The sequence below is a fragment of the Protomyctophum bolini genome, assembly GCF_963924005.1.
Source record: "Protomyctophum bolini genome assembly, chromosome: 4".
In the NCBI taxonomy this organism is placed as follows: Eukaryota; Metazoa; Chordata; class Actinopteri; order Myctophiformes; family Myctophidae; genus Protomyctophum; species Protomyctophum bolini.
In genome coordinates, this window is record NC_137865.1 from 46,545,972 (window position 1) to 46,565,845 (window position 19,874).

The 19,874-nt window shown below is 43.0% G+C and overlaps 1 protein-coding gene across 1 annotated transcript; it reads left to right on the forward strand.

Annotated features, from left to right (window-relative positions):
- Nucleotides 1–13,355: 13,355 nt before the first annotated feature.
- On the forward strand, nt 13,356–17,989 carry LOC308314773 (acidic mammalian chitinase-like). The gene is made up of 11 exons (XM_080762451.1): nt 13,356–13,471; nt 13,805–13,834; nt 13,929–14,130; nt 14,229–14,285; nt 14,419–14,569; nt 14,864–14,988; nt 15,133–15,253; nt 16,862–17,044; nt 17,203–17,328; nt 17,429–17,567; nt 17,693–17,989. The coding sequence occupies exons 1-11, from the start codon at nt 13,447–13,449 to the stop codon at nt 17,983–17,985; spliced, it is 1,452 nt and encodes a 483-aa protein (XP_080618577.1). The 5' UTR covers nt 13,356–13,446; the 3' UTR covers nt 17,986–17,989.
- Nucleotides 17,990–19,874: the final 1,885 nt, after the last annotated feature.

The window sequence follows — 19,874 nt, forward strand, 5'->3', positions numbered from 1 at the left end:
TACATGTCATGTGCTGGTGGGGAAACATCAGGATTTCATTATTATATTGAATGTTGGTACCTTGATCTTATTCTTTTGCACTGTTTGACTGGAGAATATGCCTCTGGAATGGGCTCACAAGCACTGACTAATGTACTAATAATCTTGATAATTCAGCACATTGGACACTGTAGTTACTACAGTACATTGTAGTAGTAGACTGTAGACTGCCTGTAAACTGAATTGGGACTAAAATAGCTTTTAATTGTAATTTACAGTAGACTCACTGGGGAGTTTTAAGATGTGTTTTGGCTAAGACCCAGAGGACCTTATCAGAGATCCAGTTCATTGGTAAACCAAAACAGTTTCTCTCCCTCTCTCACACACACACACACACACACACACACACACAGCAAGGGAAATGCGAGGCATTTAAGGCCAGAACTTGAAAAACTGCCGTTTGTATATTGCAACCATATTGCACTTAGAACAAAATATATATATTTTAAATCTACAATTTATGTAAGGGGCCTTGGATAAAGGCGCTATATAAATGTGTTTGTATAATGTTCATTTTAGGTAGCGCATGTCCTTTTAAGTAGTTTAGCACCAGCATAAAGTAGCTGCGTTTTTAAATGGATCCAATGTGGTAAAAGTAATCAGTCAGTTACCTCACATTATTGTGGGGGTTTATGTAATGTGGATAATCTCCAGTTCAACTCCCTGTCCACAGCAGTAGGGATAATTATGTGAAAGATTTGTTTGTAGTGTTACGTTTTGGCTCATTTGGTTGACCTGACATGTGTAGTTATGGGGACAGCACATGACCACTTTTAATATCATATAGACTACTGTGTGTAGTGTACTATAACTTGCATGACAGTTGTCAAGTTTAGCCGAGGTCATTGACTCAGCACATACAGGCATGCCTGCCCTCATGTAAATGCATGATACAGCACAGCACTAAATATAGGCTTATACCTCACCTAAATAATATGGGCCAGAGGTAGACTTGTGTGTGTGTGTGTGTGTCTTAGACACTGTAGGTCACCATTCAGTCTGCATGGGATAGATAGAATATGTTGCTCACAAGTCACAACCATGCTCTGTAGCTCCAAAATGTAATGCATGTAAAGCAACATATTATATTATATATATATTATTATGTATATTAAGCAATATATAAGCAAAGGCCATATAATAGTGGCGAACCGATCCTTTAAGTGTTTTTTCTCCTCACTGGAATTAGAAATGCGATTTAAAATGTAATTCTGTCAACATTCTAAGCATGCAGTAAAGGTTATACTTTTTAAAAAAATAGTACACAACCCAGTTTCAGTGAAGTTGGTACTGTATATTGGTTTATTTGGAAAGTGGTCGATAGTTGTACTGGTGTACATCTGAACAGGAAAACAAAAAAAGTGCTGTGGTTGTCAAACTGGTCTCCTCACTTTAGTCATGATGGAAGACAGGAGAGAGACTAGAAAGATAGGGAGATGTTATTCTTGAAATCTTGATATTAAACAGACTTTAGATCCCCAGGATGCGCCATTCTCTCTCTCTCTCTCTCTCTCTCTTCCATCTCCTCCGACCTCTCATATCTGTCCAGGTTACTTGTTCTTGTTCTTGTAATTCTCCAGGTTAGCCAAGATATAGCCAGAGGGCCCAAGGATAGTGACGAAAAAGACTCCCAACACGAAGGCCTGTTGCTGGAAGAGAGAGAGAGAGAGAAAATGTAAGAGAAGTTTTGAAATGAGAATACTATCCACCTGTTGGTTGTCTGTCAGAAGACCTATACTTACATGAGGCCATGTCTGACCACTATTTGACCACACCTTCAATGTATTCTCTGCTCCCATGCGTGTATAAAAGAGAGCACTGTAAAGGGCTCAGGAGGCTTGCATACGTGCAGTCTCCCTGGGCTGGGTGAACCCTTGTATTAAAAAGTATATCATTGTTTCAGTCCACTCTCTGCCCTGTGCATTTCTTAATGACTCTGATGTGAGTTCTAAAAAATATCTACCACAAGACTAATGATGCAATTTTGAACATGTACAATTAAACAGGGGAGATGAGATATAGAATGAGATGCCATGTATGTAAATGTATAAGGTGGTACACACATGCTACAATGCTACAAAAATGTTATCTGAACCTAAAGCTGTTGTTCTATGGGATACTGCACTACTAGACCATTATGCAGTCTGAATGGCACGTGGTTGCAAAAACATCCTTCCATCCATGTGGAATATTTATAGCAATTTAGTAATTGTGCCACAAAATGTGGACCCTAACCCAAATCCAGCAATGCATTTATCTGTTGGTTATGCATGTTTTTCCACTCAACAAATGACAGATCAGTGAAGTTGGCATACTGTACTACGAACATAATAAACAGAGCTAGCCGAAAGCAAGAGGAACTGTGATAATGTAAAGCAGGACAGCTGCTAAGTGTCTAAAATGTATTCTGATTCCAAAGCAGGGACACAAGACATAGTTTTAAAATCATGACATTACTGGCACTGCAGTCTCTCCAAGATCTTCCCTGGCAACTGAATTATGAGTCAGCTATATAGCCTAAATACTTGGTCTATTAGTCTATACACAATTCTAACACCAATAATAACGAATGGTTTTCATTTTATAGTATGAGGCTATGAGCTCACTGTACATGTGTATCATGGGGTTTGCTAGTGCCTAATGACAAACAAGGTCATGGAGATCTGGCAGATGTCCAGATGGGCAACAGTGTTCTTCACTTCAGCCACCATGAGAAATCTTACTCCGTACAACTTCCAGTAAATGTCGTGTAAAACAGGTTTAGCCTACAGCATGTGGGCAGGAGAGTCTGTGGTATGGAATGACAGACAAGGCCTATACTCTGTGAAATAGAATGTTGTTGTTTATTGACTTACGACGGTGTCTCAGTCTCAGTCTGGCCTCAGCCGGATTAATTGGCATTGTGCCTCAATGGCGTAGGTTGTTGTTGCCGGCCAAAGTAGGCCTATTACTACGGCTACTACATTTAACATTCGACGCCACATACAATGGACTGCTTTATATAAAGTCAAGATAAAGAATGTTGCAAACATCGAACAGAAGATGAACTTACTGGTCCAGTCACAGGGCTTTTTGCAGGCTTGGAGTGTAGGTTGGCCCTGGAGACCACCTGTGTCCTCACTGCACTCCTCAGCAGCAGCGCAGAAGCATTCAGAGCAGACATGCTGAATTTATTCACTCCCAAAAAGACACAACAACAAATGTGTCGTCGAGTCGAAGAAGAATCCGCTGCAAGAGGATTAGAGAGAGATTAGACAGAGGATGTCCTTCTAGGGCAGCCGTGTGTCTGTTTAAATTGTGTATAGACTACCTACTACTACTAGTAGCTACTTAAAGTACTACTGCTGAGAGAGGCGAGCAGCGAATGAAGTCATTCAGGGACTGCGTATAAAACGGCGGGGAGAGAGAGGGGGAGGGGAGAGAGAGGGAGCGAGTGTAGTCTGTAACTGCATGACTGTGTGTGAGTGAGTATGATAATAATAAATAAATACCTTTAAATGGTGGAGCCTGAGGGCGTGAGTGAGTGATGTCTATGCAAGAAGATCGGTCACCAGGCTCTCTCGTCTCGGCTGCAGCCTACTACACTTCTCACAAACGTTTAAAACACGGAACTGATCCCTGATCAGATTTTATGTGCAACCTTCCAGAGCCGTCAGACCATGTCGGAATCTAATTGGTCGTCTCCGCGTGACACTGCAAGTGCTGAGACATCCCTGGCGCGTGTCCTCACTTCACCCAAGGAAAGTTACAGTACCTTCTGCAGGCTGCAGGCGGCGCCGGCACTGCATGCACGGTGCTGGCATGGTTTTCGTTGCGGGTTTGAGTAAATGGCGACGCCCCCCAGTCACTGCGTCACGGCGCCAAGGTGCAACACGTACCGCCCCTCGCTCCCTCCACCCTTTGACCCTTGTTGTGCCCCCCCACAGTTGATGAGACGCACCATGCAGTGACAACAACTTCTATTTTTGAGGCTAAACTCCTGATGATCGATTTGCTTTCTGATCGTCGCTGTGTCGCAGTTGGTAGTACTGCATGTACCTCGGTCTGCCCTCCCTATGCCGTCAGTTCACAAACATCTCGCATGCAGCAGTTGGGAGGAGGCGGAGAGAGGGGAGAAGGAAATAGCGTGGTGTTTGGTGCGGGACATTTAAATTAAAGACACGGAAGCAATTCGGTCAGTTACGTAGAATTAGTCTATTCTTCAGGGCGACGATTTGTAAAGGACTGTGTCTGGACTAGGGATGGCAGCATTAAGTGATGGGTCACCAAGTGGGTCAGGGCTTGATGAAATGGATGAGGGTGGTCATGAGAGTGGCGATATTTACCATAATGTTAGGAATCCAAAACGCAGACGGGATGGTGGGGCTGGGACATCCAAAGAAACAGGAACGACGCAAAGAAATGCTGATGAGTATAAAGTAATTATCAAGATGACAGGAGAGGGAGCAACTTTCGCTGGGGAGAATCCGATTAAACTTACTAAAAAGATAGCAGACTTACTTGGCCCGATTAAAAGCGCTAAAATACTGGGAAGTGGGGCACTGTTGATCATGTGTAAAGATGCAACACAGCAAAGAAAGGCGATCAAAATAAAGGAATTAAACAGGAAAGATGTAAAGTGCTTTATAGCTAGCGAAAGAAAGGTTAGAGGGGTTATCACGGGGATCCCAGTGGAGATGTCAGAAGAGGAAATCATGGGAGGAATTAAACCCTCCAAGATAATCGAGGTTACACGCATGAAGGCAAACAGAAATGGTACCAAAAGTGATAGCCTCTCAGTCTTGATCACATTTGATGAGGTAAAGCTCCCGGAAAGGATCTACATTGGGTACATGTGCTATAATGTGAGAGTATACATCCCCCCCCCACTCAGATGCTTTAAATGCCAAAAGTTTGGGCATATAGCTGCAGTTTGCAAAGGGAAGCAGAGGTGTGGCAGATGTGGCGAAGACCATGAGTATGGGACGTGTGCTGAAGGGACCAAAGTGAAATGCTGTAACTGTGGCGGGGAGCATAGTGCAGCCTACCGTGGATGTGAGGTCAGTAAAAGGGCAGAAGAAGTGCAGAAAGTCAGATTTGTACAAGGAGTCAGCTATGCAGAGGCAGTGAAAAAGGTTTCAGGGGAACCGCAGCAGAGACAGGCGGTGACTATGAGCCCAACAAATCAAGGAGCAAGAACAGGTGAAGCATGCGATAAGGTAAATAAGGACACGATGATAGTGAGTAAAAAGGACTTTGTAATGTTTCTAGCTGACGTATTAAATAGGGCGATACAGGCGGAGAGCAGAAGGGATAGGATCAAGATAGTTGTAAGAGGAGCTGCAAGGTACCTGGATGCAAAGGAGGTGCAGTGGGAAGAAATAGAGGAAACCATTGCACAGAATTTCAGGCAGGATGAAGGTGGAAGACAATCTCAGGCAAGTTCTGGTCCGCCATAGTGGTATTGATTGTTTTACAGTGGAATGCGAGAAGTCTGATTGCGAATGGGCAAGGTTTTAAAAGATATGTTGATAAATTGGGAGGGAATAAACCGGATGTTATTTGTATTCAGGAGTCGTGGCTGAAACCTCAATTAGATTTTATAATAAAGGGATATACGGCAGTCAGGAGAGATAGGGAAAATGGTGTCGGGGGAGGGGTTGTAACTTTTATAAAGAGTGGAATGAGTTATAGGATTGTACATGTAAGCACAGAAAGTGAGTCGATTGTGGTAAAGATATGGTCTGAGAGAGGTAAAATTGACATAATTAATTACTACAATCCGTGTGAGAGAATAACCCAAGAAACACTGGCGGAGGTTACAGGACCTATGGAAGAAAATACAGTATGGTGTGGAGATTTTAACTCGCATAATCCACTGTGGGGGGGCAATACTACGGACACAAATGGTGCGGTACTTGAAGAATTTATAGATGACAACTCCCTGGTCTGTGTTAACAGTGGGGAAGGAACTAGATACAATATTGTACAAAATACAGAATCGGCGATCGACTTGACGTTTCTGTCTAGGGCACTGGCTGGAGTAAGCGTGTGGAGTGTTGGCAGTAAAACACTAGGAAGTGATCACTACCCGGTAGTAACCAGGATAGGCACAGAGCTTTGCTATGAGAAAGGGAAGGCAATCCCCAGATGGAAGTTGGAGAAGGCTAACTGGGAGGCGTTCAGAGAAGTAAGTGCAGTTAAATTTGTAGAAATTCAGCAGGGGAATGAGACGGATGTGGATTTATTGAACTCAGAAATTGTAAAAGGGATTATTCAGGCTGCGGAGGCGACAATCCCGAAAAGTTCAGGAGTTAGACACTTTAAGAATGTTCCTTGGTGGGATAGCAACTGTAGTAAAGCCGTAAAGGATAGGAATAAGGCTTTTAAAACACTTAAAAGGATGCACTCACTGGACACGTTGGTTCAGTATAAGAGAGCCCAGGCAATTGTGAGGAGAACGGTAAGAAGGCAAAAACGTTCTTACTGGAGGGAATACTGCAGCAGCATCGGAAGGGATGTGCAGCTGTCAGAGGTATGGGGTATGATCAAAAGGATGGGGGGTATTAGAAGGAATTTTGAACTGCCAGTGCTGGGAAGTGGTGACACAATGGCTATTACTAATAGTGAGAGGGCTGAGCTTCTGGCGCAGACATTTAAGAAAGTCCATAGTTCAGGGAATCTTTCAGAGGAGGCTAAGCAGTGTAGGAATTCAGTGATAATGGAGAATCCGCACGTTTTGGTGGAAAGAGAGAGGTCGGAAGGTCTAGTGGACTTACCGTTTGGTATGTTCGAGCTGAGAAGAGCAATAGGTAACGCTCGTCGGACCACTCCTGGTAAGGATGGAGTGTGTTACGGAATGTTGGAGAATATGGCGGATTTCTCGTTGTGTGAGGTATTAAGATTATATAATAGAATATGGGAGACGGGGCAGCTCCCTTCAGTGTGGAAACAAGCAATAATAGTGCCAATTCTGAAACCAGGGAAAGACCCAACAGACCCGTCTAGTTACAGGCCCATTGCCTTAACCTCACATTTAGGGAAAGTAATGGAGAGAATGGTCACTGAGAGATTGACATATCTCCTGGAAAGCAAAGAGTTGATGTCCCCACACCAGAGTGGGTTTCGTAGGGGTAGGAATACAATGGATTCTGTACTATGTTTAGAGTCAGATATCAGGAAAGCACAGACTAGAAAGGAAGTAGTGGTAGCTGTCTTCTTCGATGTAGAAAAAGCATATGACATGCTCTGGAAAGAAGGGTTGTTAATTAAATTAAAGGCGTTGGGAATTGGAGGTAGGGTATACAACTGGATAATGAGTTTTCTTTTGGATAGGAAAATACAAGTACGAGTAGGTGCAGAATACTCTAACACATATGCAGTAGAAAATGGAACTCCGCAAGGGAGCGTATGCAGTCCGTTGTTATTCAACATAATGATTAATGATATTTTTTCTCGGGTAGATCAGAGGGTAGGGAAGTCGCTGTACGCAGATGACGGGGCACTGTGGATAAGCGGGCGTAATGTAGAATATGTGAATAAGAAAATGCAGGCGGTAATAGGTACAGTGGAGACATGGGCAAACAAGTGGGGATTCAAGATGTCGGTAGCAAAAACGCAAGTAATTTGTTTCTCAAAGCGCCGGCGGTTAGTGCCAATACTCTTAAGGCTATATGGGCACCCTCTTGAGCAGGTTAGAGTCATAAGATTTCTCGGGTTGTGGTTCGAAGAAAAGTTAACATGGAAGGCTCACTTAGGAAAGGTTGAAGGGAAATGCAAAAAAGTGATAAATATTCTTCGGTGTCTGTCAGGACAGGAGTGGGGAGCAAGCAGAGCAGCATTACATGGCATATACTGGGCACTCATGAGATCTGTATTAGAGTATGGGTGTGTATCCTTCATGGGAGCAGCAGAGTCGAACCTGAAGAGGCTAGATGTTATGCAGGCCCAAGCTCTGAGAATTTGTAGTGGGGCATTTAAAACGTCTCCAGTGTCAGCTTTGCAGGTGGAAATGGGGGAAATGCCACTAAGAATGAGAAGAGAGAAGCTAATGTTAGCATACTGGGTCAACCTCCAGGGACACAGTAGTACACATCCTACCAAGAGCGTATTAGAGGACTGCTGGGAACATGAGTCAAACTGCAGGAGTTTTGGGTGGATCGGTAATGCAAAGGCAAGAAGTATAGGGTTACATGAGTTACAGTACAGTCCGACAGTGACACTCCCGCCCATCCCCCCCTGGCTATTCCCATGGCCGTGTGTAGATCTTGGGGTACAGGAGAAACTAAAAAACAAGCCAAAGTCAACCCCAGTGTGGTACATAGTCCAGAGTTACTGTGAGCAGAAGTACTCAGACTCAGTATTTTTATATACAGATGGCTCTAAGGATCCTGAATCAGGTCGTACAGGAGCAGCGGTGTTCATACCGACAAGAGAGATACACATAAAGAAAAGACTAACTGATCATTTATCAGTGTACACTACAGAGCTAGTGGCAATAATCTTGGCCTTGCAGTGGATAGAGGAGAAAGGGACTGACAATACTGTTATTGCGTCTGATAGCTACTCTGCACTGGAAAGCATCAAGTCAGGCAGATCTGCATGCAGAATGGACCTCCTTAGTGAGGCACATATGAGCTTATATAGAATAGGAAACAGAGGAATAGCAACACAGTTCCTGTGGGTCCCAGCTCATTCTGGAGTGGAAGGGAATGAGCGTGTAGACATTCTGGCCAAGCAAACGTTAAGAGTGGAGCAGGTAGACATGCGAGTGACTATAAGTAAGAGTGAAGTCAAACCAATGATCAGGAAATATTCACAGGCAGTATGGCAGGAGTATTGGGATGAAGGGGAGGTTGGAAGACACCTCTATAATATACAGAGGCAGGTTGGTACTGAGAGGGCAGTGGGTGGGGGCAGGAGGGAGGAGAGTATTATTACTCGCATGAGAATTGGACACTCAGGTCTTAACAGTACGTTACATATAATAGGGAAGCACCCGACAGGAAAGTGTACAGAGTGTGGAAGAGAGGAACAAGAAACCGTAGAGCATGTACTTCTACATTGTAGGAAGTACAGTAGTGAGAGGAATCAGTTGCTCTGCCGGCTGAAAAAGGTGAAACATCAGAACTACACAGTGTCAGGTCTTCTGGGAAAAGAAGCAGGCAAAGTTTACCATTACATTATTAAGTACATAAGAAATACCCACTTGGTGAATAGAATATAGGAGTTTTGATTTATTTTATTGGTTTGCTGCTTAGTCCCTAGTACTACACAGTCCAGCTGGTGGCGGTAATGCACCTTGATAGGTTTGCCAACCGCCATAAAACCCGAAAGAAGAAGAAGAAGAAGAAGAACTTCTATTTTTTAATCGATTTCACGGAAAAATACAGTTTGATAAGGTAAGACATGACAATTAAGCCCCATACTATACCCACACTATACCAGCACTTTTGGACCACATGTTTTAATGTTTGGTTTCTCATAACGGCGAGACTTACATTTACAAAGTGAACGTGTACATAAACGTTCATATTTCAAATATAAAGTTCTCACCCCAGGGCCGCGAATGTTAGGATTGAGCACGTGTGCGGGTTAGCACCCGTGCATTCAATATTCTACAATAAAAAGCATTTTAATTCATGTGAACCAAAACAGTGGGAATTCAAGTTGACTTGATCGTCATGTGAACCATGGCTATAGTAATCAAACTGCTACCTATGGATATGTGTAACAAAATGATATGTCCAGTTCTTAAACACACACCCTACACACCCACCCCTTTCTCCCCTCACTGTATATGTTTCTTTTCCTTTTTGACCTCCTTTATGATGAATTCCCGTTCTTTTCTTTGGCTTTATATAAGTGTCTATTTTGTACGTCTCTAAATGTTTTGATGAATTGAACAAGGTGGACCATATGGACCCTCTTGTAAACAAGTATAATGCTTTATTGGGTCGTCCACTCACAGTTAAGTCTTTGTATCGAGTTGTGCTTGAATTGTACTGTAATTCTGCAAACTGTTAATAAATATTTCAATCAATCAATCAAACAGACAGACAGACACACACTCACACTTCTCTCGTCTCTTTACAGGCGTACAGCAGGAATGTCTGAGTGTCAGCCATCAAGTTGCGGTGATGTACACTGTGGTAATCTTTCTCAGTATCCAGTCTTACAGGTCAGTAATGGTTAAACAGGACACACTCCCAGTGTTGTACCATCAGTAATGCGTCAGTAATGAGTAATGAGTTATGATGAATTATTTATTATTTTGTATTGCTTGAGATGACATGATCAGACATTGCTTATACTGTAAGCTTCCATTTCATATCATAGGACTGTCTCCCACCTGGGTATGACTACCATGTTGTTACCTTTGAGGAGCAATCTTCAGAAACGGACAACGCTGCATTTTGTGCTACATTACGACTCCCATTGAAGACTGAACAAGAAGCTACACAGTGGATTCTGGAGACAAAGGACACCCCTGCGCTATAGTCACATGGAGGGTCTACGCTGGCAGACAAGCACGGAATCTCTATAGGGTAATGAATATAATAGGTGTATACATTTACATATATGCTCTTTTCTCCATCTGTGGTGAAATTATGTTGATGAAATAATTAAATTAAAATGTTAAATAATCAAATACATCTATTTTCAGAAGGATTACAGATGTCAGCACAATGTTAGTTCTCAATGGAAGCTAGAACACACAAAAAACACAAACTGTCCAGCTAAATTGAGCGTGATCATCAAGGCAGACCCTAGAAGAGAGCGTAACACACGGTAAATTTGTTCACAGTATGTTCAAAGTGTCATTTGAATTAAACTATTACATGTATTGTTGCTCACGTATCTTTCTGCTGCTTGTCTCAGCGCTAAGGTGGACTTACATTTACCACAGTATCCAACTGTGGTAATTCTGAAGAACATCCACAACCACAATGTTCATTCGGCCTTCGCTCTGAAGTACAGAGACGTCGGAAGCAAAGCCCAGGAGGAGTTAATCCGACTCTTTGAGATGGGACACTCTGCAGCTGCTGGCCAGGCAGCGTTCCGAAATGACCTTCAAGCTAAGTTGGGTGAAAAGTTAAAGTGTTTAAAAGCTTAAGTGACACATGCCCTCCATGGCTCCCAGTTGCTACGACAAAGAAATATGAATAGGGATAAGAGGTTTTCCTTTTCTTTTACATTTCATCATAATTTATTGAATTTGTAGTAGGCATAAAGTTATTCTTTCATTTTGATATTGCAAAACGATGTTGCCTATACTCCAGATAAAAATAAGAATCAAATTGAATCAAGGAAAATAGAAAAATACACTTATTTGTTTTCACCACCAATGCTGCTGGCTTACTGGTACTGGTACAGTATACTATGCTTTGAGAAATTAGCAAACAAAATGTAATATTGAAAGACCAGAAAAATCACAAATACTTAAAGTTTGAATATTAGTATATATTTAATTAATAAACTGTTTAGGGCTGCGAAATTGCTAGTACAGGCGAAATCTCTCAGGTTGAAATACTCCTGTTTCTGGGTAGACGGTGACGCGCTGATGCGAGCCTTGGGTGGGGGGGGGGGGTGGTGATTGACAGGGGGGCGTCGCCATTTACTCAAACCCACAACGAAAACCATGCCAGCATATAGGGTAGTTATTTTATTGCACATTGATTGATTGATTAAATAACATTTTATTAGCAGATTGCAAGGAAAGGCACAGGTCAATAGAAAAACTGATACTGAGGGATAAAACCTTGTTTACTTGTTTACATCAGGGTCCTCGATTTTCAATTCATCAAAACATTTAAATACATACACATCTATGCAAAATAAAAATAAAAATCATCAAATACACAATTAGTGAACAGTATAGAAAAATAGAGGGGGTGGGGACTTTTACTTTTTTTACAGGGGCCCGTTTTGAATTGCAGCCACACACTCTTTGAGAGCAGTTTTGAAGGAGGGATGCACATTTCTTAACGGCTCTCCTATTTTTCAAGCAGCAGTAAATATTTAAAAAAAATATATCAGCACTCCCTGCAGGGCACTCTTTATCTACACCATCCTTTTGTGGAGTGCCTTTTCTTCAGGGTTAATGTTGGGGTTAAATGGGAAACGTTTTTATATATGGTATTTATTTTAGGTTTAAAAAGGCTGTCTATTATAATATATCCTTCTGCTCATCCAAGTGTTTTGACTTGATAAAATGTACTGTCTCCACCAGATGGCGACCTCGGATTACAATCATAATGGTGCTCTGTGATTCAGGGAACCAGTCAATACCGGCATAGATATATAGCTATGGTCAATACTACCTATTGTACTGTATTCACTGGCATGGCTTCAACTTGAGAGCCTTAGTTTAACCCATTTTGGACTGAGGTCGATTTAAAAAAGGCTTCTAAATCCTAAAAACCCATGTTAATGTGAGTGGTGCTCAACCTTTTTCATGCCAAGGACCCCCAGAATTATCTCTATTGGGCCACGGACCCCCATCTCAAAATATGTAGTTCCAGAAGCCAATATTTTAGTTAAAAATGTTCGCTCTGAAATATATATTCAATGTTTTGCGCCACATTATAACGATTTTTCAACAATAGCAGACCTACAAGCTACTGTAGCGTGCCACCGAGCGCGTTCAAAAATGTCTTAAGTCAGCAATGTTAATTGAATACACCAGTCCAATGGCATTTTGACCGCCAACTTACAACAACCATAACACTATTACAGCTTTGATTGATTGATTAAAATATGTATTAACATTTCAAGCACCCACGGCTGTGGGCAGTTCAGAAACCGTCTTCCAGTGACATCATCGATGGGGAATACAAGCTAATAGAAACGGCAGGCTTTCTAGTCCTGAAAAGTGCGAAATGCGAAAATGGAAGCCATCGTTCTCACGATAATTAAAATTTAAACATTTTTGTAAAGAAATCTTGTTTAAAAAATTATCTGCCTGATGTCACTGGAAGACGGTTTCTAAACTGCCCACAGCCCTCCTATGAGACTCAGACTGAGTAGGAAAAAATCGTGCCATTTTAACATGATTATTACTAGTGAGGACCTATTATATGAAGATAGGTTGAAAAGTGGTGAAGTGGTCCTTTAAGTATCAATTTTCCAAAAAACATTACATTTGACAGACAATTTGATATGAAACAACAGTATATGCTTTAACCGTGACTTCTACACTATATTGTCAGCAAATCATATACGTTATTGAATGACACTTGAAAGTTATCAGCACAATAGCAATAGCCACGTGATGGGGAACAGAAAGTGCAACCACTGACCAAGCAAAAGAACTGCTGATTTGTCAGAATAAGGAAGCCAGATCAAACATGGGTTGCAGATATGGAGCTGAATAGACCTTATATATATAAGACGTTTCTGGCCTTCAGTTCGTTGTACTGAGGCGACATGGTCAAGCTTCTCATCTACGTTGGTAAGCTGAGACATTGGTGCTGAATAAAGGAACACATTCTGCCTTTAGTCTTCGAAAATTAACTGTAAAATGGAATGGAATATATTTTTGTGTTAATGTTTATAACATACAAACATAATAGGCTAATAATATACAAATAAAGACAAATTTATCGTTGATAATAAATTATGGATTTTTTTTGTACTTTTTGTATTTTATACAGTACACTGTAGAATACAATAATATATAGCAGTATAGTAGTGCTTTTCCTTACTGAACCAACCACCAACCCCCATCTCTCTCTCTCTCTCTCTCTCTCTCTCTCTGCTTGTATCTCTCTGCATGTCTACACAGGGCTGGCTCTCCTGCTGCACGTGCAGCTAGGTAAGACTTTGTCCACTTGGTGTGTTACTCTCAAACGGGACAGAGAAAACTATGAAGAAGCCAAGTCACCAATAAGTCTCTCATTATCCTGCAGGATCCTCCCACATCCTGTCCTGTTATTTCACCAACTGGGCCCAGCACCGTCCCGGTAGAGGGAGTATGACGCCCAAGGACATCGACCCGTGTCTCTGTGACCACCTCATCTATGCCTTCGCCGGAATGAGAGACAACATGATCACGACCACGGAGAAGAACGACGAGCAGTTCTTTGCAGAGTTCCAGGCTCTCAAGAAACAGTGAGGACACGCACGCACGTGCGCACACATACACACACACGCACACACACACACACACAATACAGTGTGAGAACTCAAGAGTGTATTCTGTTCTCCAGGAACAGTAACCTGAAGACCCTGCTGGCCATTGGTGGATGGGGCATGGGCACCGGAGCGTGAGTATTAAACAAGAGGAACCATATTACTCCAGTGAACGTATAGCCTGATCATCAGACTGAAGTGGTCTGGATCCAGGCTACCATCATGAATGAGTAAAAGCCCCCCATGTCTCTCTCTCTCTCTCTCCAGGTTTGTGGACATGGTGGGCAGTGCTGCTACCCGTCAGATCTTCACCGACAGCGTGATCAAGTTCCTGCGTCAGTACCAGTTCGATGGCCTGGACATCGACTGGGAGTACCCAGGTGGACCTACCAAGGAGCTCTTCACTGTCCTGTGTCAGGTCAGCCTCCTATCTTCATGTTAAAGTGGAACTGGACAGCCTGTCCCTTAATATCGGCCGTTTAAGACCACCTATCGAGTTTGGTTTGGGGGCTTTTTAGCATGCTGATGGGGACTGGAGTTATATGGCTGTTTATGAAGCCTTGCACACATATGCGGGGCGGAGTAATGGTGCGCCTGATCCGTAGCCTGGTGTGGCTATTGTGATGGCTGACCCCTGAAATGAATCCACCTGAGGAAACTACTGACAGACACCCTCATCTTTCTCCATCACCACCTCCCTGTCTCTCTGCAGGAGATGGTGGCTGCCTTCGAGGCTGAAGGGAAGCAGACCAACCGTCCTCGCCTGATGCTCACCGCTGCCGTCGCTGGAGGAAAGGAGAACATCGTCCCTGCATACCAGATTTCCCAACTCGGAGCGTCAGTATAACCGCACATGCTCGTAGTGCGCCACTCGGTGGCGTGCGACGAGCTTGTAGATCTGCTATTTTTCAATAGCTAAAGTACTGTATAACATAACGCTTAAAACACCAGAATCTAAACCAAGAAACCCTTTCCTCACAGTGTGCTGGACTACTTCCATGTGATGACCTACGACTATGAGAGCCAGTCGTCTCTCACAGAGAACAGCCCTCTGTTCAAGGACCCAGCCGACCACGGCTGGATGCGTGAATACTACAATGTGGTGAGTGGTGCGAGAGATCAAGGTTCTTCTTTGTGTCTTTGTGTAGAGGTTGTACATAAGAGTAAAAGTTATTTTAGTTCGGCCATTCCTTCAGACAATGCTATATAGCCTCGTGTTGCGATACTAATATACCACTGCGCTGCACTGCGAAACTGCCTCGGGGCATATGTATATATATATATATATGTATGTATATATATATGCATTTGCAATAGGGGCGGATGAAGTCTGGCTGCACCAGGCTAAGGGCCGATTCATACTCCTATTTTAGAGCCGAATAAAAGTCGGTTTGGCGCTGTAGAGCCTACTTGACGTCATTTGAGGTTCGGGGGGGCGGGTACCGTCCTAAAGTCGACTCTTCGGTGCTACTGAAAATTTCTGACGAGCCGAAATCATTTCGGCACTACAGCGCCGAAACAGCGTAAAATAGGAGTATGAATCGGCCCTTAGGCTTCACTCACACCTTTCGATCTAGCATACAACATTGATGCATGCTAGATGTAAAGAAAGGGTTTGTTTACATCTTGCCCCAATGCATTTCCAATGGAAGTCACATGGTTTGACACAACATTTGTGTTGCATGGCTTTCGGCTGTGTTTCGACTGCCCCCCACCCCCTCATACAACAACAATGTTGTGTCAAACCATGTGACTCCCATTGGAAATGCATTGTGAGCTTGCATCAGTCAATCTGTTGCGAAGGTGTGAGTCAGGCCTATAAGACAATGCAGCATCATTATAACAGAAGGTGTGAGTCAGGCCTATAAGACAATGCAGCATCATTATAACAGAAGGTGTGAGTCAGGCCTATAAGACAATGCAGCGTCATATAACAGCAAACACAGAAAAAAGGGATAGAATGCAAAAAAAGAGCGAACAGAGAGTAAAAAAAAGAGTATAACAAACAAATTTAGTTTCCAAAGGTGCAATACTAGTATTTAAGAGTTTGTTGTTCCTATGACATTTGCTGACCACCCAAAAATGTTCAAATAAAAGACATTGACATTGACTTGAATCTTTGGTGCATTTTATTATTCCACTTGTCCAGAAGCCATGGTTCTGACATGGAAAGACAGAAAAGGTGTAGATCAGACAATAGACCAAATTAGCTCAAAACAAATATAATCAATTAGATCAAAAACATTAAAGCATATATATCAACTTGTGATTCAGAGCATAGTATAGTAACACATAATAATATAGACAAGAGCTTACATTTGGTCATGGACGCATGGGTCTGGAGTGGAGAGCTGTGTGAGTAGAGTGACTGTGTGTGGGGTGAGTGTGAGTGTTTGTAGTGGTGCACACCTGAGCTGACGGTGGCAATCAGCTCAGAGTGATGATGGCAGACACCTGTGGGGGATTGGTGCAGTGGTGGTGTGGAAGGGGAGTTGTGATGGATTGTGTCCACCAGAGGCTGCCATTTGTATTGTCTGGGGAAATTCTCAACAACTAGCTTAAAAGGCTATAGCATTTTCCTCTTCCCTGTTTCACTCTGAGCTTCCTCTCTATACATTCATATGTTGTAATCCTGTATGTATGAATGAATGTCTGTACTGTAAAGAGCGGCTGTTGAAGATGTTTCAGTATGTTTCCATGTCCAATGTAGGATTACGCTATGAACTACTGGAAGAGCCAGGGCGTCCCAGCGGAGAAGCTGCTGGTTGGATTCGCCTCCTACGGCCACAACTTTGTTATTTCTGGTGGTCAAACTGCTGTTGGTTCTTTCGACGGTGGCCCTGGACCTCGTGGACCGTACACCCAAAATACCGGATTCTGGTCCTACTATGAGGTATTTATTTGGACTACTGTGTGTGTGTGTGTGTGTGTGTGTGTGTGTGTGTGTGTGTGTGTGTGTGTGTGTGCGCGTGTGTGTGTGTTATTATTATCCTATCCTTCTATTCTCTATCATTGTTTGTTACCTTAAATCTAAATCTCTTGTCATGTCAGATCTGCGACTTCATTAAGACTGGAGCCACTCAGGCCTGGGATGCCGTTCAGGATGTGCCTTATGCCTACAACCTCAAGAGCAGTATCTGGGTTGGATACGACGACCCTAAGAGCTACGCCATCAAGGTAAAGCAAAAGACCTATTGTTCAGATTTGTAGCCACTGTCAATACAGTCTACTGTTTCCGCACTTTGTCTTTTAACCACTCGTTCCGTCTACACGACAGGCTGACTGGCTGAAGAAGAATGGTTTTGGTGGAGGTTTTGTCTGGAGTCTGGACATGGACGACTTCAGCGGCACCTTCTGTAACGCTGGGAGGTTCCCACTGATCAGCGCGCTCAAGACTGGCCTGGGAGTCGGAGCTGGTAAACATGCACTCTCTCACCCTCACGCATACACGTACAAATTAACCAAATGCATGCTTTAACGTTTCGAAGTTACATCTCCTGACATACGTATATATCCAATTTGTCCTCTATCTTTAATGCAGGTTGCACATCTCGCCTGCAACCATTCCCCAAGCCACAGCCACAGCCCCCGCCCCAACCACAGCCACAGCCCCCGCCCCAACCACAGCCCAGGCCCCAACCACAGCCTCAGCCCAAACCTCAGCCCCATCCTAATGGGGGATCTGGATTCTGCGCCGGCAAGGCTGGCGGACTCTACCCAGACCCCACCAACAAGAATGCCTACTACCAGTGCTCCCAGGGACGTACCTACCAGCAGCACTGCGCTGCCGGCCTCGTGTTCGACACCAGCTGCAACTGCTGCAACTGGGCTTGAACGAGGTCACACGGTTCAACGTTGTCTTACGTTGTTCTTTAGGTGTATTTGAGCTTGGCAATCCAAGACCATGTTGTCTAGCAATCACAGATGAAATAAAATAAATGATAGGAGTGGTCCTGTCTGTCCTGTATTTGTCCAGCCGTTATATCTCCAACAGAGTGTTGATCAATTCTGAAATTATGATGAAAATTAAAAAGACAAACTGTTTGTTATTGCAGTAGAACAGAGTATTTCAGATACATGTGTGTTGTGGAAATTGAAAATTGCGGAAATTGCGGAAATTGGAAATAGCGGAAATTTTGAAATTGTGGAATTGCGGAAATGGAAATTGCGGAAATTGTGGATTTGCGGAAATGGAAATTGGAAATTGCGGAAATTGGAAATTGTGGAATTGCGGAAATGGAAATTGCGGAAATTGCGGAATTGCGGAAATTGATGAAATGGAAATTGCGGAAATTGCGAAATTGCAGAAATTGCGGAAAAACACTCAGCTAATTTTCCGCAACACTCCGCAATTTGCTAATGTTTCTCATACTCCGCAACACTCAATTTTTCCGGTAAATACAACACATTGAGCAGGGCACTGCAGGGAGTTGAACCCCGTTCCGGTAAACCAGAAGTCCGACACCAGTGCCTTAGCTTTTGTGTATTCAACTATTTGGGTAACATGTGAGCTTTATCCTCTAATTCATGGGCCTGGATATGTTTTCTCCAGAAATTCAAAAAACGATCGTTTCTTTCATTTTTTCATTTTTTTCAAATCCTCAAAAATGATGAAAAACGGCGTAATATAGTATGCCGTACGATATGGCATATGAAATATTAAAAAGACAAACTGTTTGTTATTGCAGTAGAACAGAGTATTTCAGATAGGGAATCATCGTCATCATATAGTATGGAATAATGCTGTAGAATCTTTTGCTCCCAGACAGCGTTTTTGGTGAAAACAAGCTATATTCAACTGCCAACAATAACTAAAGAACAGAACATCGCAGTGACGCATGTTTTTCCCCGATGAAAGCAGAGATTCGTGTTTCATTTGAGATATTTGGTGTTGATTACATTGTCATAGAACAAAGACGCTGGCAGTGCATTGCTTAAAACTTCTATAGAAATTCTAGACGGAAATTAATTAATGGTGGAACTATTTCCACCATGGCACATGGTCTTAACTTGCACCTTTTCTACAGGGCGCATTTTGTGGTCACATGTGTGTTGGCGCCTGCGGCAATTAAACCAATCAAAGTGTCCGCTCCATGTGACACGTGAGACCCATATTCCTGTCGAAGTGGCAGAAGAAGACGCACCAAACGTTTTTAGTGACAAAACCAATGTCCTCATTATGAAGTAAAGTCGGTTCGGCTCGGCTCTGTAGAGCCTACAATGTGATGTAATTTGGCCTGTAGAGCCTACAATGTGACGTCATTTGGCTCTGTAGAGCCTACAATGTGACGTCTTTTGGCTCTGTAGAGCCTACAATGTGACGTCATTTGGCTCTGTAGAGCCTACAATGTGACGTCTTTTGGCTCTGTAGAGCCTACAATGTGACGTCATTTGGCTCTGTAGAGCCTACAATGTGACGTCATTTGGCTCTGTAAAGCCTACAATGTGACGTCATTTGGCTCTGTAGAGCCTACAATGTGACGTCATTTGGCTCTGTAGAGCCTACAATGTGATGTCATTTGGCTCTGTAGAGCCTACAATGTGACGTATTTGAGGTTCTGGGGGAGGGGGGGAGGGTACCGTCCTAAAGTCGCCTCTTCGGTGCTACTGAAAATTTCTGACGAGCCGAAATCATTTCGGCACTATACAGCGGTAAAATAGGAGTATGAATCGGCCCTTAGAATCTATGGGAGAAGCATTAATAATGTGATATACTGTACAGT

Excerpts from the sequence above, each read along its gene's own strand:
- LOC308314773 (XM_080762451.1), top strand. The coding sequence starts at position 13,447 with ATGGTCAAGCTTCTCATCTACGTTG. Across the intron at positions 13,472-13,804 it reads CAAGCTTCTCATCTACGTTG|GGCTGGCTCTCCTGCTGCAC; the intron begins GTAAGCTGAGAC and ends ATGTCTACACAG. Across the intron at positions 14,131-14,228 it reads TTCCAGGCTCTCAAGAAACA|GAACAGTAACCTGAAGACCC; the intron begins GTGAGGACACGC and ends TCTGTTCTCCAG.